Source organism: Scardinius erythrophthalmus (assembly GCF_964197995.2).
Source record: "Scardinius erythrophthalmus genome assembly, chromosome: 2".
NCBI classification, from domain to species: domain Eukaryota; kingdom Metazoa; phylum Chordata; class Actinopteri; order Cypriniformes; family Leuciscidae; genus Scardinius; species Scardinius erythrophthalmus.
The window spans coordinates 51,244,496-51,269,082 of record NC_138222.1 but is presented as its reverse complement, the minus strand read 5'-3'; the positions used below and the strand labels follow the sequence as shown (position 1 = coordinate 51,269,082).

Sequence of the window (24,587 nt, the reverse complement as noted above, 5' to 3'; positions counted from 1 at the left end):
GATAGATAGATAGATAGATAGATAGATAGATAGATAGATAGATAGATACTGTTTATAATATTACATATATTAGAAATTTGAAATATATAACACACACACACACACACACACACACACACATATACAATGATATGATCTTGCTCTTCAATTATATAAACAGGTCCATACCAAACAGTCTTTGAGGTGTGTTGGAATTTGACGTAATGCTTCTTGACTGGCATTACAATGCAAGTGAGATGAAGGTTTGGAGAAACCTGTTCCAGCACTCCCCAAAAAGGCACCATCTGTTGTTATAAGGGAATGATTGCCCCAGGATAATAACTGTGTTTTTGCTTCAGACTGGAGCACCTATATGGCGTTAATAAAATAAAATACAATAAAATAAAATTTCAATGCAAGAACCATAATACCAATTCAAGCCTTACGAAAGCACACACACCCTGGCTGCACTACGCCCCCCCGTTTTCACAGATGGAGTGGTACATCCCAGTGCCTCTCCTCCTCCTCGTCCTCCTTCTCCTCTTGCTGCTGTGTCCTCCATCACTCCATTTCCTTTGATTCTATTTCTCCTTGAGGACGGACTCAGGCCTTCTTGCAGAGCGTATCTCTTGGTCTCTCATCCTCCGTCTCTCCACCCTTCTTTGAAAAGAAGAAGAGGTGAGAAAGGATTACGAGGCAACATAAAGAAGGTAAGCTCCATCCATCATGATGTTTCTGAGTAGATGTACATCCATCAAAACTAGGAGAGAATGTGATGCGCTGCCTTGGCCTGTGCAGCCATCATAACTGCATCACTACAGAAATCACATCCATCAGCTCGATAAACCCATTTTTCAGTCCTTCTTTTCTGCATTATCTGCATGGTTCTGCACGGCTTAGTCAGTCTCAGACCTCTTTTTAGCGATCATTTATTTTTAATGTACATTGCTCCCCTCCCTTGTATGACTCATGCAGATTCACAGGGATATTTCTGCATGCTGCAGATGAACTAAATGTCATTCTGATGTTTAATGTCTAAACATTGTTCATTATGTTCGGTGGGTGCAATGATGATGCTTGACTGATGTTAAGAGTTACTTGTCACTTTTGCCTCGGATACTATAAAAAGAGCTTTTATACACTAAAGACACACATGCTTTTTAAGGAAGCAACGACTAATGGATGCTGCCCTTTGGCTGTCTAATACAAGCATGTCACAGACTCAGTCAGTAGGCCACTGCATATAATGTCATTGCCATATCAAGGTCAAAGATTCAAATGTTTCATGTGATGTAATTCTGTTTGGGCGACAAAAATAAAACAAATGGTTAATCCAAAATATGACAATTCTCTCATTATTATTTACTATTATTTACATTCCAAACCCATGCGGGGTTTTTAAAAACAGCAGTTTTTTTTTTTCATATAATGTCAGTTCAGTCTAATAAATAAATAAATGAAAAATGAAAACTAATTATAAAAGCAGTCCATATGACAATATTTATCATATTTGTGTTAGAAACAGTTATCATCTTCCTCAAATCGTTGGTGTCAAATTACTTTTGGTTCTCACATGTGTCATTAATAAAAATACCAGGCCAGTTTAAATATGGTACACAAGACCTTTATGGTATTTTTATGGTGCTTTTTGGTGCATCACCATGAACTATTGTGAAATTATTCTTTAGAATTTTTCCAGCATGTGGCTTTTTTTGTGGCTATTCCTTTAAAGCTGCAGTCCGTAACTTTTTTGGGTTAAAAATAATCCAAAATACATTTTTGAGCAAGTACATAACCAGCCAGTGTTCAAAACTATCCACTTGCCTTAGCTCGATTCAAAACGGTAAGCTTGTAGTAATGTTTTTAATTCCAGTGGCACTGGTGGATTTCCACAGGAGATTCGAGCATGTCTTTGCGTCATTACGTCACATACACATAAAGAAGATGTCTCGGCTAGTAGGCTATGTTGTGTGTGAGGATGTTGGAGGGGGAGTTTTATAGCCTTTTCTCACAGCACTTGATATTATTAAACTTATCAATTTGATGGCGGAGCCAGAAAGGTTCAAACGACAATCACCAGTGACGTAGACGCTGATTGTACTGTGGATGCGTAGATTTACTTCACATAATCTGCAAAAGTCATTCACAGCCATGTTCACTCCGGTATTTCGCTCGATGGTTTTGTTTTCGCATCATACATGTGTTTACAGTGGAAGTTAGATGCGGCTGAGCATGCGCATACCAAACGTTATGTGATTGGCTTACGGGTAACCAATGATTTTAAGCTTCAGACTAGCGCCCCCCCCCCCGCGAGAAAGAAAACGCTTTTCTATTACGGAACTCCAGACTCTCTCTACGAAGCAAAGCGAAGTAGCAGAGTCTGGTATTACCAGGCTATCGTGCCGAGGCACAACCCACGAAAAGTTGATAACTCCACGAATAACTGCAATTGCAGATTTCAAACACAGATGGCGACAAAGAGGAAAAACTACGCACTGCAGCTTTAACTTCTCTGCATTTGATTTTTTACTTACAGTGCACTAAAATTTAAAAGTTTGAGGTCAGTAAGATTATTTTTAAAGAAATTAATACTTTTATTTAGCAAGAATTCGTTAAATTGATCAAAAATGACAGTAAAGACAATTATAATGATACAAAAGATTACTATTTCACACATGTGCTATTTTTTTTAAACTTTCTACTCATTAGAGATTAGAGAATTCTGAAAAAAGTATCACAATTTCCACAAAATATTAAGCAGCACAACTGATTTCAGCATTGATAATAAGAAATGTTTCTTGAACAGTAAATCAGCATATTGGAATGATTTCTGAAGGACACTGAAGTAATGTACTGGAGTACTGAAGCTGAAAATTCATCTTTGCCATCACAGGAATAAATTACATTTAAAAAAATATTCACATAGAAAATAGTTATTTTAAATTGTAATAATATTTCACAATAAAACCAAAGATCAAATGCAGACTTGGTGAACATAAGAGACTTCTTTCAAAAATATTTTTAAAAAAATCATACCGAACCCAAACTTTTTATAGTGCACATGTATAAATTTCCAACCTATAATCTCACCCTCTTCTTTATAATTGTATTCCTAAAAGAAAGCCCAAGAGCACCTGCCGGATTCCTTGACCCCTTGATCCCACTCCCACATGGAAGCAAAAGCTAAAGGAGCGCCGAAGTCTGCCTCCAAAGCAGAGAAGAAGGAGGCAGCCCCACCACCAAAGCCAGACCCCGTCTCTGCTGAACCCGCGGAACCCGAGAAGCCCGCGGAAGATGGAGACACCAACCAACAGGGGGCGACGGAGTCCGCAGGAAGTTGCTGTGAAACCTTAGAAAGTTTGAAGCCTTTCCTGATTGGAGGAGCTGTCATCGCCCTTGGAGCTGTATTGGTGGGCGTAATCGTATTAGCCAAGAAAAACTGACCCGAGACCTGTGATTGGTTGTTAAATGGCGGGGGTTGATTAGTTCACAGACTATTAAAGTTTATATAAGGGGGGTGTTGAGTCACTAGGTGTCTTAATTTTAAGCTGTGCTTTAATTTCAGAGTTTGTTCCCGCCAGCTAAAGCAAGCTAGAGATGCATTTAGGCCAAACACTTTTTCACATAGCATTCAACACATTATCTACATCCTCAACTAGTCACTTCTGCCTGCTGGTTCAATGGTCAAATTACATCACCGTCCATGCCATAATGTTGACGTGAATACAATTATCCAAACGTTTTTTAAGCTTTTCCAAGCTGGTCTCAAAACCCATAACTGCCAATTGTAAGATGAGACAATATTAAAGTGCATGATTCAAGGTTAACAATACAGAGGTTTTCTGGAGGTTATGGAAATTAAAGGCTATTTATAAAAAGCAATTGGTTTCATATTCAAATACTAATGCAAATCCATATGTACAAGTACATGGCTCTGACATCTATTGCAGTTAGGACTGTATTGTTGAGAGATGGTGTAGAAATGTAAAGAAAATTGCAGTTGTAATATTATTAGTTTAAAATGATCTGTGTTCAATTTGTATGTGTCATCACGTGTCATCATCCCCGAACCAAAAATAAGTCATTCAATAATTCAGTAGCCTTGCCTGTGGATTGCATAGTGCCATTTCAAAATCTTATTTTTTTCGTTTGTTTGAACGATGTTGACGATTTTCTGAAGCTGGCCAATGGAAATAGATGTGTGATGCAATATAGATGCAACGTAGATTACGACGGCTTTTGTCCAACAGCTTCAATTTCACAGTTACACTATGATGAGCGCTCTACACAACAGAAACAATCCCTAAATGCATGCAGACACGAACAATATACACTTACACTTCACACGACATACTGTTACAGAACATTTTCTTTAAAGTGCGTATATAATGCAATAATTCCAATAGAACTCTGTATTTTAAAAGAAAGAAGACCATTTATTAGTTGTGATACTGACGGTAATGATGTTGATGATGATGTGGCAACATGGCGGTTGTCTTGGTGGTGGTGGTGGTGAATGATTATGATTTTATTTGTTGAAGTTTATCTATCCCTCTAATGTGTCCCTTCCCTCCTGCCATATGTATTTTACACACACCCTCGCCCGCTGCCTTTCTGCTGTTCCTGTGTGAAATAAAATAAGATGGCTCCCTTGTGACTTGATGGCCTTATTAAAGGACAATGAACTATTTCCCAGACTCAGTGTTTTTTTTTCCGTTAGTTATTTTTGTTCGTGTTTGAAGGCTGAATTCAAAGCTTGCTTAAAGCCTGATTTCTTTGCTATTTTTCCTTTATTGTATCTACTAAATGTAGCAGTGACTTTTAACAGGGAATTATTAAATATGCTAATGTAGACATGTTTCTACCACTTGAAAAAATGAAAACATCAAAAACAGTTACAAAGGTCTGGTGTGATACAAAAAAAAATAACTTACAGAGTTAAAAATCAATAATCAAAGTAAAAAGAATATCAAGTGACTTGATGGATCATTTTGGTAAGTGTGGTTTTGCTGCAATCCTACAAAAAAATGTTTTTTAAGTAAAGATAATATTTACTGAATTTACAACCATAGTTGTATCAGTAAAACACAACTACTACTTCTATCACTACTTCTACTACAACAACTAATAATTATTTTGAAGTGTCCGTTGAAGGTTGCATCACATTTGTGGGTCTTATATTATGTAAGAATTTTAATATGTTTACATTTTTGGGAACTACACAATTCTCATACTTTCATTTGTGTTATTTCAGAGATTTGGTGTCTTTAATTTACACTGATTTTTGGAGTTTGACCAAAAAACACATTTAAGTAAATGTTAAGTTGTCAAAGTCAGAAGGAAAGAGCATAGTATGAAACCATTAGAGAAGGGACAGGGAGACTAAAGAAACATTTACAGCATTTAACATTCAAAATAAAGTTGGTGCTGTGAAGAATAGAGGAGGGAATGGAAAAGAAAAAAAGAGTTATGACTAGATTAAGAATTGCTCACAGTAATTTGAATAGTTCACTATACATTACAGGGAAGCACCCAACTGTTATTTTTTTTGTGATTATTGTCAGGTGCATGTGCTTAGATTTACAGGCTGTATGATGGACAGATGAAAACCGCGACGGAAGAAACAGAAAAAGTTGGATTAACAGGGTCAGGAATAAAGGATATACTGGAAAGTGGTGTGAATGAACAAGGCAGAAAATGTGTTTGCATTTTTTTTAACAAGTACAGATCTTATGAGGAGAACTTTTCTGTAATCTGTTTTTTTTTTAATATAGGCTATGCAATATCCTTACTTGCATAGCCTATATAAAAAAAAAAAAACAGATTACAGAAAAGTTCTCCTCATAAGATCTGTATTTCATATAAACGTACTGTCTATAACATATATTTCCTCAGAAGTATCACTTTCATAAGCTCTTACAAAATGTACTTACTGAGATATAAGTTAACAAATTGTCGTTTGAATTTAAAAGTTGTGTAACTAACACAATATTGTTTTTATTGCTCACTCGCTTCTGAAGGGAGCGGAACGCTTCTTCTCATAACCTTGTTTCCACCCGTGTGTATTTGACAAACGCAATGCGGAATTTACGTATTTGAAATGCGTCTGGTTTAAGCGGCACAAGACAAACGTGTGTAGCGTGTGAGATTGTTTTGGTAATATTTCTTACATTTTGTTCAGTCTAGAATAATAATAAAATAAACTAATAGTTCAAGTTTAGTCGTGGGTTTGTAACTAAGGAAATTACCTCACGCTGAACCTCGATATTATATATTTTTCTACGAGTCACTAGTAAGTCTGTAAGGTTTCGGCGCTTATTAAATGCTTGTATTAGTAGCAATACATTGCGTTTATATCTCAGCATGCATTACTGTGATACATGTTTATCTTGACAGCATTATAGTTTTTTCGGCGTAATTCAATCAGAAAGAGAGAGAGAGAGTGTATACAGTATATTACAAAAATATCATAATTATGACATTAAATTATAATTGTTAATTATGATTGAGGTTATCATAATTAATACTTGTGAGGTTGAAATGTACAATTTTGAGATTAAAAGTAAAGATTATGGGTTTTCAAGTATTTCAGAATTTCAACTTATGTATTATAGTTCTGATTTAAGTCATAATTTCGACTTTTTGTCTTATGAATATAAAGTCATATGTTGACTTGTGTCATAATTGTCATAATGATTCGCTGATTTTCTTATGTGGCAGAAACAGGATTCCATTCGACTGAAATTGTCTAGTCATAGAGAATCACAATCTAAGAACGGTGGAAACCCTGTCTTCTCATAAACACTTTTGTCGTCTTCTTCTCAGGCCTCTCGTCCTTCACCATGATCATCCCTGTTCGCTGCTTCACTTGTGGGAAAATCGTTGGGAACAAATGGGAGGCGTATTTGGGTCTTCTTCAAGCGGAGTACACAGAGGGGTGAGTTCATGAAATGTCCATCAGTGTTTGATTTCTCTGCACATCTTCCAGTAAACTGAATCTCACTCTTTGCTCATTTTTTACAGTGATGCTCTTGATGCTCTGGGTTTGAAGAGATACTGCTGTCGCCGGATGCTTCTGGCCCACGTGGATCTTATCGAGAAGTTGTTGAATTATGCACCGCTGGAGAAATGAGGAGCTTTCTGTGCAATTGAAGATGAAAATCCCGCTCGGCCTCTCGTATTTTCAAAGACTTGATCCTAATGGAAGATATACAGGCGTGGGCTTCAACACAAACACGGCTGGTTCATTAGAATACATCTGAAGAAACTTATTATGTGGAATGTTTATTTGCGTTTTGTTTATTAGCATTTTGTTTGTTAGCATTTTGTTAAATAAAGATTGAAATATATCTGTTGTACAGTTCATTACATTTCAAACTGAACCTGTGTTTAACTAGTGTTATTAAAATAATGAGGGAATCCAAAAAGGGAAGCTTTTCCAATCGTAGGGTGAATCTTGATATTTGAGTTACTGTACATGTTTGTTTGTACAAGAAAAGAAAAGAAAAAGAAATTCGTTCTAAAACGGAAATTGTCATTATTTACTCAGCCTTATTGTTTTTTAAACGGGTGTGCTGTCATTTTTTCTGTTACACAAGAAGAGAAGTTTTTTTTCACAGCTTTTTACTATATAACAATGGTTCACAACTTTGCAATGACTCATCGGTCAAGTGTTAGAAGAACCAGTGTTTGGGTTAACGATTAAAAGTAATGAGAGTTATGTAATTAGATTACTTTTTCAAGTAACTAGTAAAGCGACGCATTTCTTTTAAATGTACAAAAACAATATAAAAATAAAAGCTAATTCATAATATTAAAAGCTAATAATTTTTAGATAATTCTAAAATAACACTGCTGTCAAAATTGATGCTGAAAATATTTGAAGATTAAAACAAATCTATGTTGTATTTAAGTACTGTGTTTACTTTAATAACTTTATTTTTGATTAGACATTCGGATTCAGATTTTGTGCTTACTTAAGGTTTAATAAAAGTAAAAGAAATGAACATACAGGAGAATTACCGTTCATAATTAGTAACACTGTCCCTTTAAAAGAATTATATAAAGCTGAAAACTTCCATCCGCTTTCACAAGTGTTCACTGAAATACAGTCCCTAGGAAACAAACAATAGCTTTTTTTTTTTATTAGGATTTGCCTTTTAAACTTACACGTGTCCGCCCAGTGGTCAAGGACAAACTCAAGGTTGAAATACACACTTGCCATGTCTACACGGCATAGAAAACAAATAACTATTCAAAGCAACATTCAAATGATATTGAAATAGAAAACTGATATTGACCTTACCAACATGGCGCCCGCTCCACTACGTTTCCTGGTCTTCTGTTGTGAAACAGTTGCATGAACTCTCCTTCAAAATATAACATTGTCAGCCAAGCAAGCACTTGATCAGTCGTACATTACTGAAGATACTTCTCGATAACATGTTTTCAGCAGCTATTGCAAGAAAGGTAAGTGTATTTGCTTTGCATTTGGCGACTGGTTTTAAAGATCTAATTTGACCTCACGATTCTGAAGTGGCATAACAAGAACATCTTTCTGAGCCCATCACAAATTAATGTCATCCAACTAATATATAAAATGAAAATTATAGCAGGGGTTTGGAAAGTTGGATATTTATCCTGTCGTTTTGTTTTGAATGTCTGAGCAAGGACAGATGAGGATATTATAACATCTTCATCGGTATTAAACTAACCCCTGAATTCACACACAAGACTAATTTCAATCTTTTGTTATAATACAGTTTCCTAAACAATACAACAGATTATTCATCTCTTGAGATACAGTAATTCATTTTGCTCACTGTATAGATTTAAAACTAGAAAAAAATAAACACACACACACACATATATATATATATATATATATATATATATATATATATATATATAATGTGTGTATATATATATATATATATATATATATATATATATATATATATATATATATATAATGTATATTGGCTGATATATGGTTGGATTTTTATCATTTTCGTTTTCATATCCTTTAAAGGTTTAGTGTGACTGTGTGTGTGTGTATATAATCCTTATCTAAACTAAAAATAGAATTAAATCAAAAATTATAAAAATACAAACTGTAACACTATAATATCGATGATATTAAAATAACACTGGATCATACATGTTACTGTATAAAGTCCTGGTGTATGGAAGATGTCCTATTTTCTGGGCCAAATATAATGTCATAGATTTTATTTTTTAGAAATGTATTTTATTTTTTACAAAAATATATGATATAGAATATGATATAATATGTCTTGAGACAAAACACTATAATGATGCCAAAACTTTTTTTCAGGATGATTATTTTGACGTTATTAAATGCCATTCATAATTGCATATTTATTTAATATAATGCGTACATGGAATGATGATTTCTTTTGATTACATGTGATAAAACCTACACAGACATATAAAATAGTCTATCTAGATGCTGATTAGAGTCAAGGCCAGAGGAGATTTTTAACATCGTTTGATTTTGATCTATTCCCAGGTTGTTAGTTCGGTTTGCCGAGCTTCACTGCGTCCAGCTGTTGGCACAGTGATTTCTCGGGGTTACCGAGGTGACGCCCCAGAACCAACCCTCATTGAGATCCCACTGCCACCGTGGGAGGAGAGGACAGGCGAGTCCCTGGAGATCAAGAAGAAAAGACTCCTGTATGAGAGCCGGAAGAGAGGCATGCTGGAGAACTGCATCCTTCTGAGGTTAGTAGGCTAAAGTCCCCCGGTAGTCAATCATTTTATCCCTTAAAACTCATCTTTGATCACCAAAATTATATTTAAAAGTTCTTTTTTTTCTGTGAAAAAATGTCTTTGTGCCTTAAAATAGCTTGGATATAACTTTACACCCTTGCTTCATTTAGTATACGCAGATCCATGAATATGCTCATGAGGCCCGCCTCCATTCACTCGCACCAGCTCAGAGATTCACCCGCTCATCTTTACTGTAGTAAACACTGCACAATGGCAATTGGAAATACTAGTTTAATTCAGCCATATATGTTTGAACCGATTAAGAGAGACTGAAAGAGTGAATTATACAGGATCGTCTTCAAGTCGCTGTATCTGAATGGTAATGCGTTTTATGTATCGCTCTCTACAATGCTGGACACATAACGGTAATTGATATGATTAGCCTTTGGCTTGACTACGTTATCAAACATGTTGCTACTGTTACGCAAACCATGTTCCCGTTCGCCATCTCAGAGTCAGACAGCTGCCTTCTTACAATCAGCATCCTTAGAAACCCTTTGAACAACTCAGAGCATCAGTGGAGAAAGGCACATCATAACATCGTAATATACATCATACACCCGTTATATTGCTAAATGTACACGATTTTTCATATCAACAGAAAGATATACTGAGATAACCTGGCTTCTCTTGAGACTCCACTGCTTCACAGCATAGTTAATGATATGCTGGCACGTTGACGTGATTGGTTGCCAGGTAGTTTGTGATGTAAGAAACACCAGCGACTCAAACCGCTTCTTTTTTTCACTGCAGGAGAAAATACTCAGCAATGGTGTTGACTTATGAATTTGCACATTTGTCTTAAAAAGCATATTAAAAACACCACATAGACATATAAACAACTATATATATATATAAACAATTAAAACATTTTTGAAGTAAAATAAAATATGTAAAAAAAAAATTGCCATTGTTTATGTAATTACTACAAGAAATTATATATAAATTATAATTTGATGCACTAAAATACCTAAAACTGAAATAAAAAATGTATGAAAAACTATATAGACATAAAAAATTTTAATATAAATGACAAAAACACAATAAAATGACTTAAACTTGAAATAAAACAGAACATATGAAAAAAATATTCAAAATATTAATAAAACTATAATAATAGTATCTCTGTGATACTAAAATAACACTGTTCCATATTATTCAAAATCAAGGGAAAGCTACTCTGACTACTTTTTTTTGTTTTGTTACCAGCCTTTTTGCAAAGCGGTACCTGAATACAATGAGTGAATCACAGCTAAAGCAGTATGACAGACTCATCAACGAACCCAGCAATGACTGGGACATCTACTACTGGGCTACAGGTATGAACACAAATAAAATAGATGTTCAGTGGTGTAGAGCTCTGCTCAGGCATGAAATTGACTTTGATTTCATTCAATGAATATGTTTCTGTGGAGTAACAGTAGTGTTGTATTGTGCACAATAAGACCAGGAACATGTATAAAGGACTGAAATGAGTTTGCACACGTGTCTTCCCCCCCCCCGTCAGAGGCTCAGCCGACGCCTGATGTGTACCAGGGCGAGGTGATGGACATGCTCAAAGAGTTCGCCAAGAACAAGGACATGGAGCAGCGTCTAGATGCCCCTAATCTTGAATATCTGGACAAGAGCAGTTAAAACTCAGCCTTCTGCCAGAGACTGTCATAGAAAACCAGAACTGAGCTCATACAAGCACCTGAGATCTCAACAGACATCATATATATATATATAGAATTTAGATACATATACAGTAAATTAACACACACACATACTGTATATACATAAATTATACATATAAATGCTGTACAGTGACTGTGATGTGAAAATACCAGTTGTATTAAAGTTTGTTCTTATCGATGACTGAAGTGTTTGTCTCAGTAGGTTTAACAACCACAGGAAGAATATATCTAAAGATTTTCTCCAATTAAATATATTATTTTCGGAACGCATGGAACAAATTTGTGTCATGAGTTCATGCATTAAGAGGTTATCAAGTACTTTGCTACAGGCATTGCATTGAAAAGCTCAAAGAGTGTGAATCATGTTATTTACTTGAGTAGCTTGGTGAAAAACACATTAGTGTGTTTTCAAAGATTAAACACAGGGTCGTGCTAAAGAGATTTGATGAGATCTGAAATGCGCTAAAGACACTTCAGACAGGAATGTTGTTTAGCTTGTTTAGTGTGGCTGGTCAGTCATTTAATAACCCCAAGCTGTATTTGGACATTTAGGTCACATTTAAAAGTGTATAAATAGCATTGCAATGCAATGACATTCATATATTTTTTTGTTTGTCCAAATATGTTTTGTGTACATGCATTTTGAAAGCTCTCAGCCAGAAGATGGCAGACTTTTCCTTGCTAATAAGATGAATGTAAAGAGGTGTGCAGCGACTGTTGAAATGCATCCAAGTATTTTGACTAATCGAGTCCTTTAACATCATACTCAACTAGCGGTTGTTCGCCGCAGGAGCGAGTGCACTTTTCACCAAAACAGATCCGACACTGTCCTGAATGCTGAGGTACACAGACGTCAAATGGCGTGCGATATGATGGCAGAGAGCTTTTAGTCATGACAGTTTTCTCCTTTAAGCGAGCAATGTCCCAGATATGTGTCCCGTGTACCTGTGTAGCCTGCATTTTTAAAAATGACTAAACACAGGCGTTCTCACTGCTAAAAAGCACAGATGCCACAGGGCTGTGGCGCTTTCGTTCACATGCTGGGTTTCAGTGTGACTATACCAATTTATCTCAGTTTCTTTAAAAAAAAAAAAAAAAAAAAGTAGTGCTGCTTGGCTTGCTAAGGAAAGATTGACTGTTTCTTTTTGCTCAGTGGGTTTTGGGATTTGAACAAACTCCCCAAAACTCATCCTGTTTGTGTTACAGACATTAATTATACCTCAGATCACATGGCTTCCAGTGCAGTTCACTAGAAATGTCTGAACAAGGTGAACAAGGGGGTTGATTGACACACACCCCTATGGACCTTAGTTAGGTTAGGCGCCATATTGAATTTAACACGGATGAAAACAAGGTTGTGAGGGGAAACTTATTTTTGGAGTGTTTGTCTACTGAAATTTTTTCATCAGCTACTACAATCCATTGAACACTCTAGGCTCATTTCCCTCAGAGCCTCTTTCATAAGCATGGCGCTACCCTGATTAAGGTCTATAGCAAGCACTCTGAAGACCTCAGCAACCGCATTGCAACGCCAAGGCAAACATCCACAATATACCTTAGCACTGAAAATATGCAAGCAACAGGCAGTCACTTATTATTATTATATTTTTTTTTACTGTTGTTCTGAAATAATGTATGCTGTACACATCACCCTGAATCTTGGACAAGAACATGAAGGGATGGTAAAATTGTCATATTCAAAAGGAACTGATAGAACTGTTGCCAATCCATAACCACATAACCACCGAAAAAGGAGGAGGAAATGAAGCAGAATATAAAGCAAAAGGAAACCATATAAAGGAAAATGATAAAGAGAGTTTCTGAATTTCAAAGGCAGACATATACTGCCTTTCAAAAGTTATAGTTTTTGAATGTTATATTTTATGCTCACGGTATCAGACCAAAAACGGTAATGTTGTGAAATATTATTACAATTTACAGTTTTCAATGTTAATATATTTTAAAATGAAAAGCTGAATTTTCAGCATCATTACTCCAGTCTTCAGTGTCACATGATCCTTCAGAAATCATTCTAGTATGCTGATTTGCTCCAGAAACGTTGATTATTATTATCAATGTTGAAAATATTTTTATGGAAACTGATCAATTAAAAATACAGAAAGTTTAAAAAAACAGCATTTATTTAAAATAGGAATCTTTTGTAACTTGTAAATGTCTGTAATTTCACTTTTGATCAAATTAATTCGCACTTACTGAATAAAACTATTTATTTTCCTAAAAAAGAAAAAAGTCCTCTTGAATGGATATGTACTGTCCTGTACCAGTTGGGTTTTACATTAGGCATCAACTTGACACAGCACATTGTTTATCATATAAATGTAAAGAAAAAAGTCCTTATACTCATTGGGTTCACAAACAGGACTTAGATTAATCCAGAATTAAGCCTTAGTTCAAGGACATTTAAGTAGCTTTTATAAATGTAAATTGGAAAAAAACATGGTGTTCATCTTGAGACAAAACAAATGCACTGACAGTTTAAGATATGTCACTGCAAGTTGCTTTCAGTTAAAACAGCTCCGACATTTTAGTCTGGGACTAGACTTAAGCCTTGTCTGTAAAACCAGGGGTTAAACTTATTATTATTACCATAATCTGCATAAGACCAACAAAATGCAACATTATTAACATGACAAAGACTGAATATGAAAACTGACCAAAATAAACATCAATGAGATTCAGTGCATCTTGACTGCTGCATCATAGCTTCATTTGCTCGGTGTCAAAACCTTTTTGAGAATAATGCGTAACAGACAAGTGACAGCCAAATACTGTAAAGTTTGATTGGACGAATGCTATGACCAACATATCTGTGAGCCTTTGTTCCTGACCTGCCAGTTGAGCAATAGTGTACAGTGTAATATCCTAGCTACTTGTTTGTCTTTAACATGTTTTCACTGTGAAGAACATGATCTGAGACTTCTTTGTCTTTTAAAGGACACACTCAGACTCAGGGCCGGATCTAGACATTTGGAGGCCCTAGGCAAAATTCATGTTGGAGGCCCCCCACCCCCAATAAAACACACTTGAAACAAATATGATTCCTAACCTTTTTATTTATACAACATTTAATTTTAAATTTAGTATATTTTTACTTACACAGTACATAAGTTTGGACAAATTACTATTTGTAATGTTTTTGAAAGAAGTCTCTTATGCTCATCAAGCCTGGATTTATTTGATCAAAAATACAGAAAAATAATATAGTGAAATATTATTACAATTTAAAATAATGGTTTTCTATTTTACTAGGCTATACTTTAAAATATATTTCTGTGATGCAAAGCTGAATTTAGTGTCACGTGATCCTTCAGAAAACTTTATAATATTCTGATTTATTATCAAATGTTAGAAATGGTGCTTAATATTTATTTTATAACATGTGATACTTTTTTTCATGATTCTTTGATTATTAAAAAGTTGTTTTAAAAAAGTCTTCAATATCACTTTTATAAATTTAACACATCCTTGCTGAATATTCCTGTTTTTTTTCTGTATTTTTGATCAAATAAATGCAGGCTTGTAGCATAATAATAAACTTCTTTCAAAAACATTAAAAATAGTAATGGGTCCAGACTTTTTACTGGTAGCCTATCAAACTTTATCTAAGCTAATCTCTTTTTTTGTTTAATGAAGATGTTATTGTTATTGTTGTTATTTTGCTGTTTTATTCAGTTTATTCACAGTTCCAGAATACCACTTCAGTAGATGAACATGAACGTGCTTTTATCATTTTTCTGCGTTATGGGCAGGATTTTTCCCTCCCATTTAATCAATATTGACTGCAGATATTGTCATATTATTAATATCAGTAATATGTTATTATGTATTGCATTGCTACCTTAAATATGCTATACACAAATCAAGTGGAAGAGAAAGACACGATCGCTACTGAGCAGGAAAAAAAATCTAAACTAATATTCCTATAGGCTTTGATGTCAGGGTATTATCTAATCATCAGCATCAGAATATAGAAGATAGACCCATATGAGATCTTTTATTTGAAACATTTAAAAATGTTGCAGTGTGTTGGTTTTTTAACTTTGAATACAAACGTCTTGTCTTTTACTTTTGTAGCTTTTTTACTAGTCAGCTCTGGACGCGATGTTATTCATTGATTGTACGCGCAAATTCAAAGCGTCGCGTCTGGGCACGTTAATGACGCTCGCGCTCTTTTAAACTCATAAAGCGGTGAATGGTTTTTCCAGAAATGACGCTGATCTACAGTATCCCACAAGTTTATATTTAAAATACATTGCAATCACACCAAAATCGATGACCTGCATTACGAGCTGTGCTTCTTTGCGTGCCTATTTCTGCTTTTGCTTCGCACTCAGCACCTGATGGATGCGTTCGTTGACCGCCTCTGATCGCCTCTGACGTCCCCTCGGACTAAACTGGCTGGCGCCTCTACAGTCATGGGCTGGCGTTAATGTGACGTAATGTAACAGTCTATGGTTAAGATAAACATCGTCACTATTTTTAGTTGATTAATAGGCTACATTTTGAAATAAATTGTAGATAGGACATTTAATTTTTTTTTTTTTTTTTTTTTTTTTTGTCCCTCTGTCTGGGCCCCATCCCGCCAATCGGGCCCTAGGCACGTGCCTAGTTTGCCTTTGCGTTAATCCGGCTCTGCTCAGACTTGCTCTTGTGAGAGACTGATAGACACCCGGTACACACACACATACACACACACCTCAGACAGAGAGACTGTGTGATACCTGGCTCACAGGTGAGCTCTGCCTTTATATAGCATTGAAAGAGCCTGCTGCGTGATCTCACTGACCTCTGCCATCTGTCTCTATGGAGATGAGGAGAAACGGAGCCGGCCAGAGCTGCTGCATAACACGTCCAACACTGCAAACATTCCTATTATAACCACTGAAGACATATACACTGCAGCCCACCCGGCTAACCGAACAAAAAAATTTACACAAAAAGAGTGTTATTTAAAGGTAATGTTCTGACAGCTGCATCCTCATAATTTTAGGAACAAATTTCATGATCACAAAGGATAACAAAAGGAGTCTTTAATAATAAATTCCGCATAGGAGAGTCACAGAGAAGAAGCTCAGGAAATAAACACACTTACACATAAACAATGCCGGAGAATGAAACAAAAGAAACTGAGGGCTTAAAAACAAAGGACAGTAATCAACTGAATAGAAACAGGTGCGCAGAACTAATTAACAAACAAGGAAACTTACTATGGAACATGCAAGCAGGCAACCCTGCCAAGTGCCAAGGTAACATTTTTCATTTAGTTTAAGAACTAAAATGAAAATTTATAAAAAACTACAAAGACAAAAAAAGACTAAAACAAATGACAAAAACAACAAAATTACTAAAACTTTAAAGGGGGGGGTGAAATGCTCATTTTCACTCAATCTCCTGTTAATCTTGAGTACTTATAGAGTAGTATTGCATCCTTCATATCTCCAAAAAGTCTTTAGTTTTATTATATTTATAAAAGAAAGATAGGCTGTACCGAGTCTTTCCGGAAAAAAACGAGCGGCTGAAGGCGGGCCGTGTGGGCGAAGCTAAAGCTGTGCTAACGCGCCGAGCTAACAACACAGAGACATTTGAAGCAGTTTTACTCACCGCCCGGTTCCAACGCACGACCGCGAACCTTTATCATTGTGACTGCTCGATCCTTAAGCATTAGACGATCTGCAAATCCGTCGATTTGTATACCTGGGGACGACCCGTATAAGGAAATTCCGCTACATCTGACGTCACGAAGACCCATACTCGAAAAAAACTTTCCGAAACTTGTGACAAACCGGAAGGACAATTTTTGGTACAGAAATACTCCTTCAAACGTACAATTTAATTTGTGAAACTTTGTCCATGTTTAGCATGGGAATCCAACTCTTTAACAGTGTAAAAAACTCAGTATGCATGAAATAGCATTTCACCCCCCCTTTAACTACAATGAAAGTGAAAACAAAAGAAATGACCAAAAACTATAATAGCATATCCATGATACTAAAACAACAGCCTTCAATATTAAAAAGGCATTATAAATAATACAATCTTAGCACCATTACTGATCTCATTGACGGCAAAATGGTGTAAGTTTCATGTAATAAAGAATGGGTGGATTTCATCTGACCCTGCATGACCCTGCTTACAACAGAGTAAAACTAGAGAGATGAGATCTATTTGAGCTTTCTTAGTTTGAAATGATGTGAATTTGCTTTCAATCATGAAGTGCTCAGCTGCTTTATTACCCGTGAGACCTGCCGCTGAAGTGCCAGCCATCGCAAGATCTGACTGCTGGTTTCTTGAAGCTTTGAGCGATGATTGTTCTTGTTAGTGAACCCCATCATGAGAAGTGGTGTACTTGTGATAGATACTCTGCAATGCTGGCAAACTAACTTTTCTATAAAAGTTGTATACAACTAACATAACGACAAGTGGAGGAGGATTAGTGAGTTGTTGGAACATTGTTGGACACGATGGCAAAATTTTCAACTTAAAAGCTTATTTTCAGTTGCTGCCTTACATATCAAATCTGTATTGGACATTTAATCGCACTATTTAAAACCTTAGTTGAAATAAATTATTTTTAATGGAAAAAAAATGTTGCCATGACTTATTGATCATTTAATTTTTTTTTATAGTAAATGCTATTGGAGACTTTTATCATTCTACAAAGCATTTTATTAGACAAAAATTGTATAAATAAAGGATTTTGTCTTATTTTCAAAGTAGTTTCATTGTCTGCCGACACAAATGCCAACATGTTAATTAAAACTTAAAATCATTTTTGTTAATTGAAATAAATCTGAAATGAAATAAAATGTATCTATTAGATACTGAAAAATAAATTAACTGAAGTTGTAAAAATGACAAAAAGCTCATAAAATGACTGCAACTCAGAATTAAAATGTTTTTAAAATGAAAACTAATTACAAATATGAATAAATAAAATAACAGAATATAAACAATCCATTTACAAAACTTTGAAAAGCCACAGATTGGAAGGAGGCTAAGAGATAGTTCACCCAAAAATATATTTTTTTCATCATTTACTCATCATGTCGTTCCAGACCTGTAGGCTATGACTTTCTTTCTTTGCAAAAGAAAAAGAAGATATTTTGAAGAACACATTTTTCTCAAAATATCTTCTTTCAAGTTCTACTGAAGAAAGGAAGTCATACAGGTTTGGAACAACATAAGGATGAGTAAATGATGACAGAATGTTTATTTTTGGGTGAGATCCGGTTTGTTTTAATGGGTTATTCAAATCAGTAAACCCACATATGAGCAATAATAACAGCTACTTCCAATTTGAACGTCGTCTCCAAGGTTTCAGGCTGCCGTCTTCATGGAGCTGTAGACGTCAGCTGGTGGGCGTCTACTCAAGACAAGTTAGACTTCTGCACTAACAAAATTAACAAAATCGTGTGCACAAACTCTTAACATAAATGTTCAGTATCCATGGAGAAAGCCAGCTTGTTTGGTGTGTGGATGTGCCGTTCGCCCACACATCTCCCTGACATGTTCCTGTCATCCTCCACCGCGGCGAGCATGTGCGTGGTCTGTGTTTGAGTCGTGACAGGGGTGTATTTCATCGCTTGCCCATGCTCTCAAAACTGCTCCTCTATTCCTCTCTATCCACAAATATGCAGCACTCTTTGCCTGTTTGACTGGTGTAAACTGTGTTGATGCTCCTCTTAGCGCTCACAAAACATGACGTGAGTGATCGCATAGGCAAACGCAGGCTTTTGTCAATTTCCTCTCCAGAAAAGCTGCGTTTCACACCTAAAATCAACATGAAATCAAAATGGGCAAAATGCTCTAGGACTTATTGTGCATAATTCATGAGTCCACGTTATTCCAAAGAAAGAAGAAAATGTCTGTGGAATAACAGAGGAATAACGGCGTTCCTTTTTGATTGACATCATGAACTGTACGTACTTTTTCTAACCGCCTGCCTCCAGTCTGTTTTGGACACCCAATTTTCATGATCCAATTAATTTCCGATGGATAAAATCAAGTTTTTGTAGGTAACACCAAATAATCTGAAATACTGTATTACTGATCTGAATGACACTATGAGTACAAAACTATATGTATAAAACTATATAACAATGACACTATTGCCTTGAGGTGAAGAATTTGTGAATTTGTCTCATATTTGTTGAAGTTTGCATTTTGATTGTTAGTTCCCAGTTTATCGCTGTGCTGCTGCTTTGAAACAAGGTATATAAAGGTTTTTATCATTGGAAACACATTAGCTTTTGGATGTACACTATTGCCATTATTCTGGGCAGGCCAGTCAAGTTCCTTTATACCAAACTCGCTCATACATGTCTTTATGGACCTTGCTTTGTGCACTGGTGCGAAGTCATGTTGAAACAGGAAGGGGCCATCCACAAAACGCTCCCACAAAGTTGGGATCATGACATTTTCCAAAATGTCTTGGTATGCTGAAGCATTAAGAGTTCCTTACACTGGAATTAAGGGGCCAAGCCCAACCCCTGAAAACCAACCCCGCACCATAATCCCCCCTCCACCAAAATTGACACGTGGCACAATGCAGTCAGGCAAGTACCATTCTCCTGGCAACCGCCAAACCCAGACTCGTCCATCGGATTGCCAGACAGAGAAGTGTGATTCGTCACTCCAGAGAACACGTCTCCACTGATGTAGAGTCCAGTGTCGGCGTGCTTTACACCACTGAATCCAACGCTTTGCATTGCACTAGGTGATGGAAACCCATTCCATGAAGCTCTCTACGCACTGTTCTTGAACTAATCTGAAGGCCACACACAGTTTGGAGGTCTGTAGCTATTGACTCTGCAGAAAGTTGGCGACTTCTGCGCACTGTGTGCCTCAGCATGCGCTGACCTCGCTCTGTGATTTTACGTGGCCTACCACTCGATGCTGTACTTCCCAATTGCTTCCACTTTGTTATAATACCACTAACAGTTGACCGTGGAATATTTAGTAATGAGGAAATTTCACGAATGGACTTATTGTACAGGTGGCAACTATCACGGTACCACGCTGGAATTCACTGATCTCCTGAGAGCGACCCATTCTTTCACAAATGTTTGTAGAAGCAGTCTGCATGCCTATAGTGCTTGATTTTATACAACTGGGGCCATGGAAGTGATTGGAACACCCGAATTCAATGATTTGGATGGGTGTCTCAATACTTTTGGAAATATTGAACCCCAGGTTGCACATGTTGCTTCTTGATATCTTCTCATTAACACTGCTGTGTTTGTAATACAATGACTGAGGGAGTGACAGCAAATTTGACATCTTCCTCTCTTCTGACCAATGGAATCAATCTCTCTCTTCTTTTCCTCTTTTGGAAAGTCATATAAATGCTATAGTGTTTTTTTTCTTCTATTGGGGCAAATGGAAATGCAAAAATGTTTTGTAGTTCCAGTTCGCCACTCCAGAAGTTTACCCAACTATGACATCTTCCACTTCATTGAAGAAGCTCAACTATTGTCTCACCTGTGCCTTCTTTTACTGAATTTCTCCCAAGGAATTCTAGGAGAAACATCTTAGACAGTCGAGGTGAAATGCTTTCACAAACCATTTTACATATCCATAATTTAACGAATTTCCAAATAAAACAACAGAATATTCACGTAATGTAAGATTGAACTTGATTTTATCCATCTACCCATTAATTGAATTGTGAAAAGTGACTGTTACAATACCAGAATGACATCAGATGGTTGAAGAAGAAGAGTTTAAAACTAACTAGCTGTCAGATGAAAGGGAAAGTTGTTTCAGGTGCAAAGTAAGTTATTTCATTTTGATAAAAGATTATGAAGACTCCTTTATGTAATAATGTCCACATAAATTGCAACCTCTGAGCAATAACGCTTTCCTATTGAGGTTATTTTCTACTTCTGATGTGTGTCAGAGAGGACAGGTGAGGTGTGTTTTCCACCAATTTCCGTTTATTGGTCTCAATTTTATTCTCTTTCAACAAAAGACAGACAAAAACTCTCGATTCATTTCGGATGCTGGTAGCACTGTTGAGGGGTTACAGTTTGGGTCATTGTAAATGAATCAGAAGAACTCAAGAGAATCGATTTACGGAAAAAGGTGGTGGAACATCGCAACACACACACACACACACACACACAGAATTTCTTGAACAGAACAAAGATTTTTTTTTTGGCTATTAAAACCCTACAGAACATTAGATCTGTGCAAAGATAAAATCAAATCACACAATAACAAAAGCAAGTCAAAGGTAAAGCAAAAACCATTCTATCATAGAATTACTATCGTAACTGCCTTTTAAAGCAAAGTGAACTCATTCTCTCAACTTATAAATCAAGAGACTCCAAGAAACGTGTCAGTTTCCTTTTTATATACAGGTTTACATCTATTTACACTGTACATTTATGCCAAAATAAATCATCAGTATGTCAAATCATATTGTGCACACCACAGCGATGCTGAGAAACATCAGGGGTCTTCGCCAAAACTCCCCAGGTAACATTAATTTTTACAAGCACACACACAAGTTCACACAACGTCATTAGATGGGTTGTCGTCACACACATCAACGTTCAGTTCCGACTTCTGATTCTGATGTCCATAACTGCCTCTATGTCGACAGACGTGACCATTAATGCTGGTTGTTTCAAACCTGGTTTAGCATTTTGTTTCATAAGGCCAAAACATCTGCAATCCAACAGCTGAGAAACTAATTCAAACAGAAATTTGTGGATACGACAGTATAACAGACAAGCTCACATTAGCCGCCTCACCGCGGTGAGTCACAGAACTAGACGAGACAAGACAAAGCATGCCGCTTCACCGGTGCATTTATTTCATTTTCACGTCAGGTGCTCGTCGTTTTCAACTCACTAAAATGTGCATCCTAAAAGCAGGACCGTCGAAACCTGGGACGTTTCCAACGACAATTCGTTTTCACTCGAGAAAATGTTAAGCGATGAGATGCAATCATAGTCAATAACAAAAATATTTTATGTCATGGGTTCAGTATAAGTTCAACTCATATGGGGCACAATGTGAAGTTTTTGTTTTGATTTTAAATGTAGTCATCTATACGTTTATAATTTTTATTATTATAAAAAACTGTAAATAAATGAATAAATATATTCAATAATAATAATAATAACCAGTCAGGAAATATTTGGTGTTTAAAGACATGTTAGGAGTTCAGTAGGCCTATAAGTTCAAACTGTTAACAACATTTGGGATATAATGTGGCAAAATCATTTTTAAAATCAGCTTTGATCTTTAAATTAATAAACATTTGAATTTAGTATTAATAATAATAACAACAACAGGTACAGTAAAATGTAAACTTCAAAACAAATCAGTTATTTAGGGTGAAGAACTTTGAGGTTTTAAAATGTGCTTGTATTTTTGTTAAAAGCCCTGGACATTTTAATAAAAAAAATACTGATTATTAAAATCTGCAAAGTTGTCTAAATTGTCCTTTTTAAAGTGGGACTACTTTTCAAGGTGGATGAACATCTAGTTATTAATATAAGGTGTATTTTTACATTTATTGCCTAGCCAATTATACTTGGTAAGTGTAATTGTAACTGACATTATGCTGTCAATATTAATTGTATTTGTATTAATTGGGTCCCACTTTATAATGGGTGTATTTAACTTATGTACTAACATTTAAATTAGTAATTTGATACAATGCACTTATTGTGTACATACATGTTTTTACGTTGTACTTATCTCTTACCTGCATACAATTAAAGCTGTAATTACATATATAATTATATTTAACCCACTCTTTAACATACCCATCCCACCAAACCTGTCCCTAACCTTAACCGTATCCCACCGCAATAAGAGCAAAAGTGTTTTGCAATACAATATGAACACAATAAATACATTACTTATTTTTGATGCAAGTACATAGTAGTTAAAGACACCTAATATAAAGTGTGACCATTACTGTATCCAAAACATTTCTTTAAATAAAAAGTTAAATAAAGCCAGATTTGGACCAATAAGATTGCACTATGGGCAAGACTTCACAGTATGGCGCAATAGAAAACAAATGACAAAAATTCAGAAGAACATGTAACAGAACTCTTTTATCAATTGATGCTTTCTTTATCAACCATGAATTCAAGTCCAAATAAAACTCATTTTCACACTCATTTTCATCCATCCTTTTAGTTACTCCTTTAAACCACCTCCAACGACTGAGAAAGTACTCTAAGTTTTGAATATTTTTTTAGGTCTTGCTCTCACTTTGGTCTGTTTTTGGTCTTTGAACTCTTTTCTCCCACTCTCTTTGTGTCTTTTGAGGACTCGTCTGTCACAGCGTGTTAGTCGAGGGGGGAGGACAAGCTGCGAGAAACGTCTGGCAGTGATATTCACGTCTAACGTCTGCTTTGACACTAAGAGCACATGCGTATGGAGGGGAGAAAAGTGATGGATGTTTCACTTTCTGAAGGACTGCGTGTGTGTATGTATGTGTGCTTCAAGTCGAACGAATATGAACGGATGTCCTAACCCTGAAGTTAACCCTTACATTGACCTAGAAATGTTTTCACTGTTGTACATAAATATTGCTTATCTACAGTACATTGCCTTATAATTTCAAGTAAGGAGTTTGCTTCTTCAATGAAGTTTTGTAGTCTGTTATAATAAGTATAGATATTTCTCCTAATTTAACTGTTGACATGGTAACAATTTGAAACCTTCCCTTTCTATATTTGCCTTTTCTCTGTTACATAAGTAACACATTAATAGGCGACAGAAATCCCAAGCAAACGCAGCATACAAAATGTTTTTCGGAAAACAAAATGTGATAGTATTGCTATTATATCCTGCAGACCTGCCATTTATAACTCACATTATACTAACCTCGACGCTAGGCTAATGCTGCCTTCAAGTCATGTTGGAATGATCATGTTTACGAGATGAGACCGTATGAATATGATCGCACTGTTGCAATTAGCGTAGTTATTTTCATTGAGCACAGACTTTGTGAATTGAGGGCATGTTGATTCAAGAATTATGCCAGAAGCTAATTGCCGTCATAATAAGCTGTAATTGTGAATGTTCATGGCACAATTCAGTTTGCACACATTTTGTGCACTGTTCATGAGGAATAACCAAAAAGCTTGC

General features: G+C 35.8%; 2 protein-coding genes across 4 annotated transcripts; both read left to right on the top strand.

The window, feature by feature from the left end:
* The first annotated feature begins 6,064 nt into the window (after window positions 1-6,064).
* polr2l (RNA polymerase II, I and III subunit L) lies at window positions 6,065-7,470 on the top strand. Of its 3 annotated transcripts, none has more exons than XM_081352455.1 (3): window positions 6,065-6,135; window positions 6,805-6,916; window positions 7,003-7,470. In XM_081352455.1, exons 2-3 carry the CDS (start codon window positions 6,822-6,824, stop codon window positions 7,109-7,111), a joined length of 204 nt encoding a protein of 67 aa, XP_081208581.1. In that variant the 5' UTR covers window positions 6,065-6,135; window positions 6,805-6,821; the 3' UTR covers window positions 7,112-7,470. The 3 variants fall into 3 exon arrangements, with proteins under 3 accessions (XP_081208581.1, XP_081208582.1, XP_081208583.1); XM_081352456.1 differs by having other exon boundaries at window positions 6,074-6,110; XM_081352457.1 differs by lacking the exon at window positions 6,065-6,135 and adding an exon at window positions 6,150-6,271.
* Window positions 7,471-8,078: 608 nt separating this feature from the next.
* Window positions 8,079-11,628, top strand: sdhaf2 (succinate dehydrogenase complex assembly factor 2). The gene is made up of 4 exons (XM_081394459.1): window positions 8,079-8,448; window positions 9,512-9,723; window positions 10,981-11,090; window positions 11,279-11,628. The coding sequence occupies exons 1-4, from the start codon at window positions 8,422-8,424 to the stop codon at window positions 11,404-11,406; spliced, it is 477 nt and encodes a 158-aa protein (XP_081250585.1). The 5' UTR covers window positions 8,079-8,421; the 3' UTR covers window positions 11,407-11,628.
* The last annotated feature ends 12,959 nt before the right edge of the window (window positions 11,629-24,587 follow it).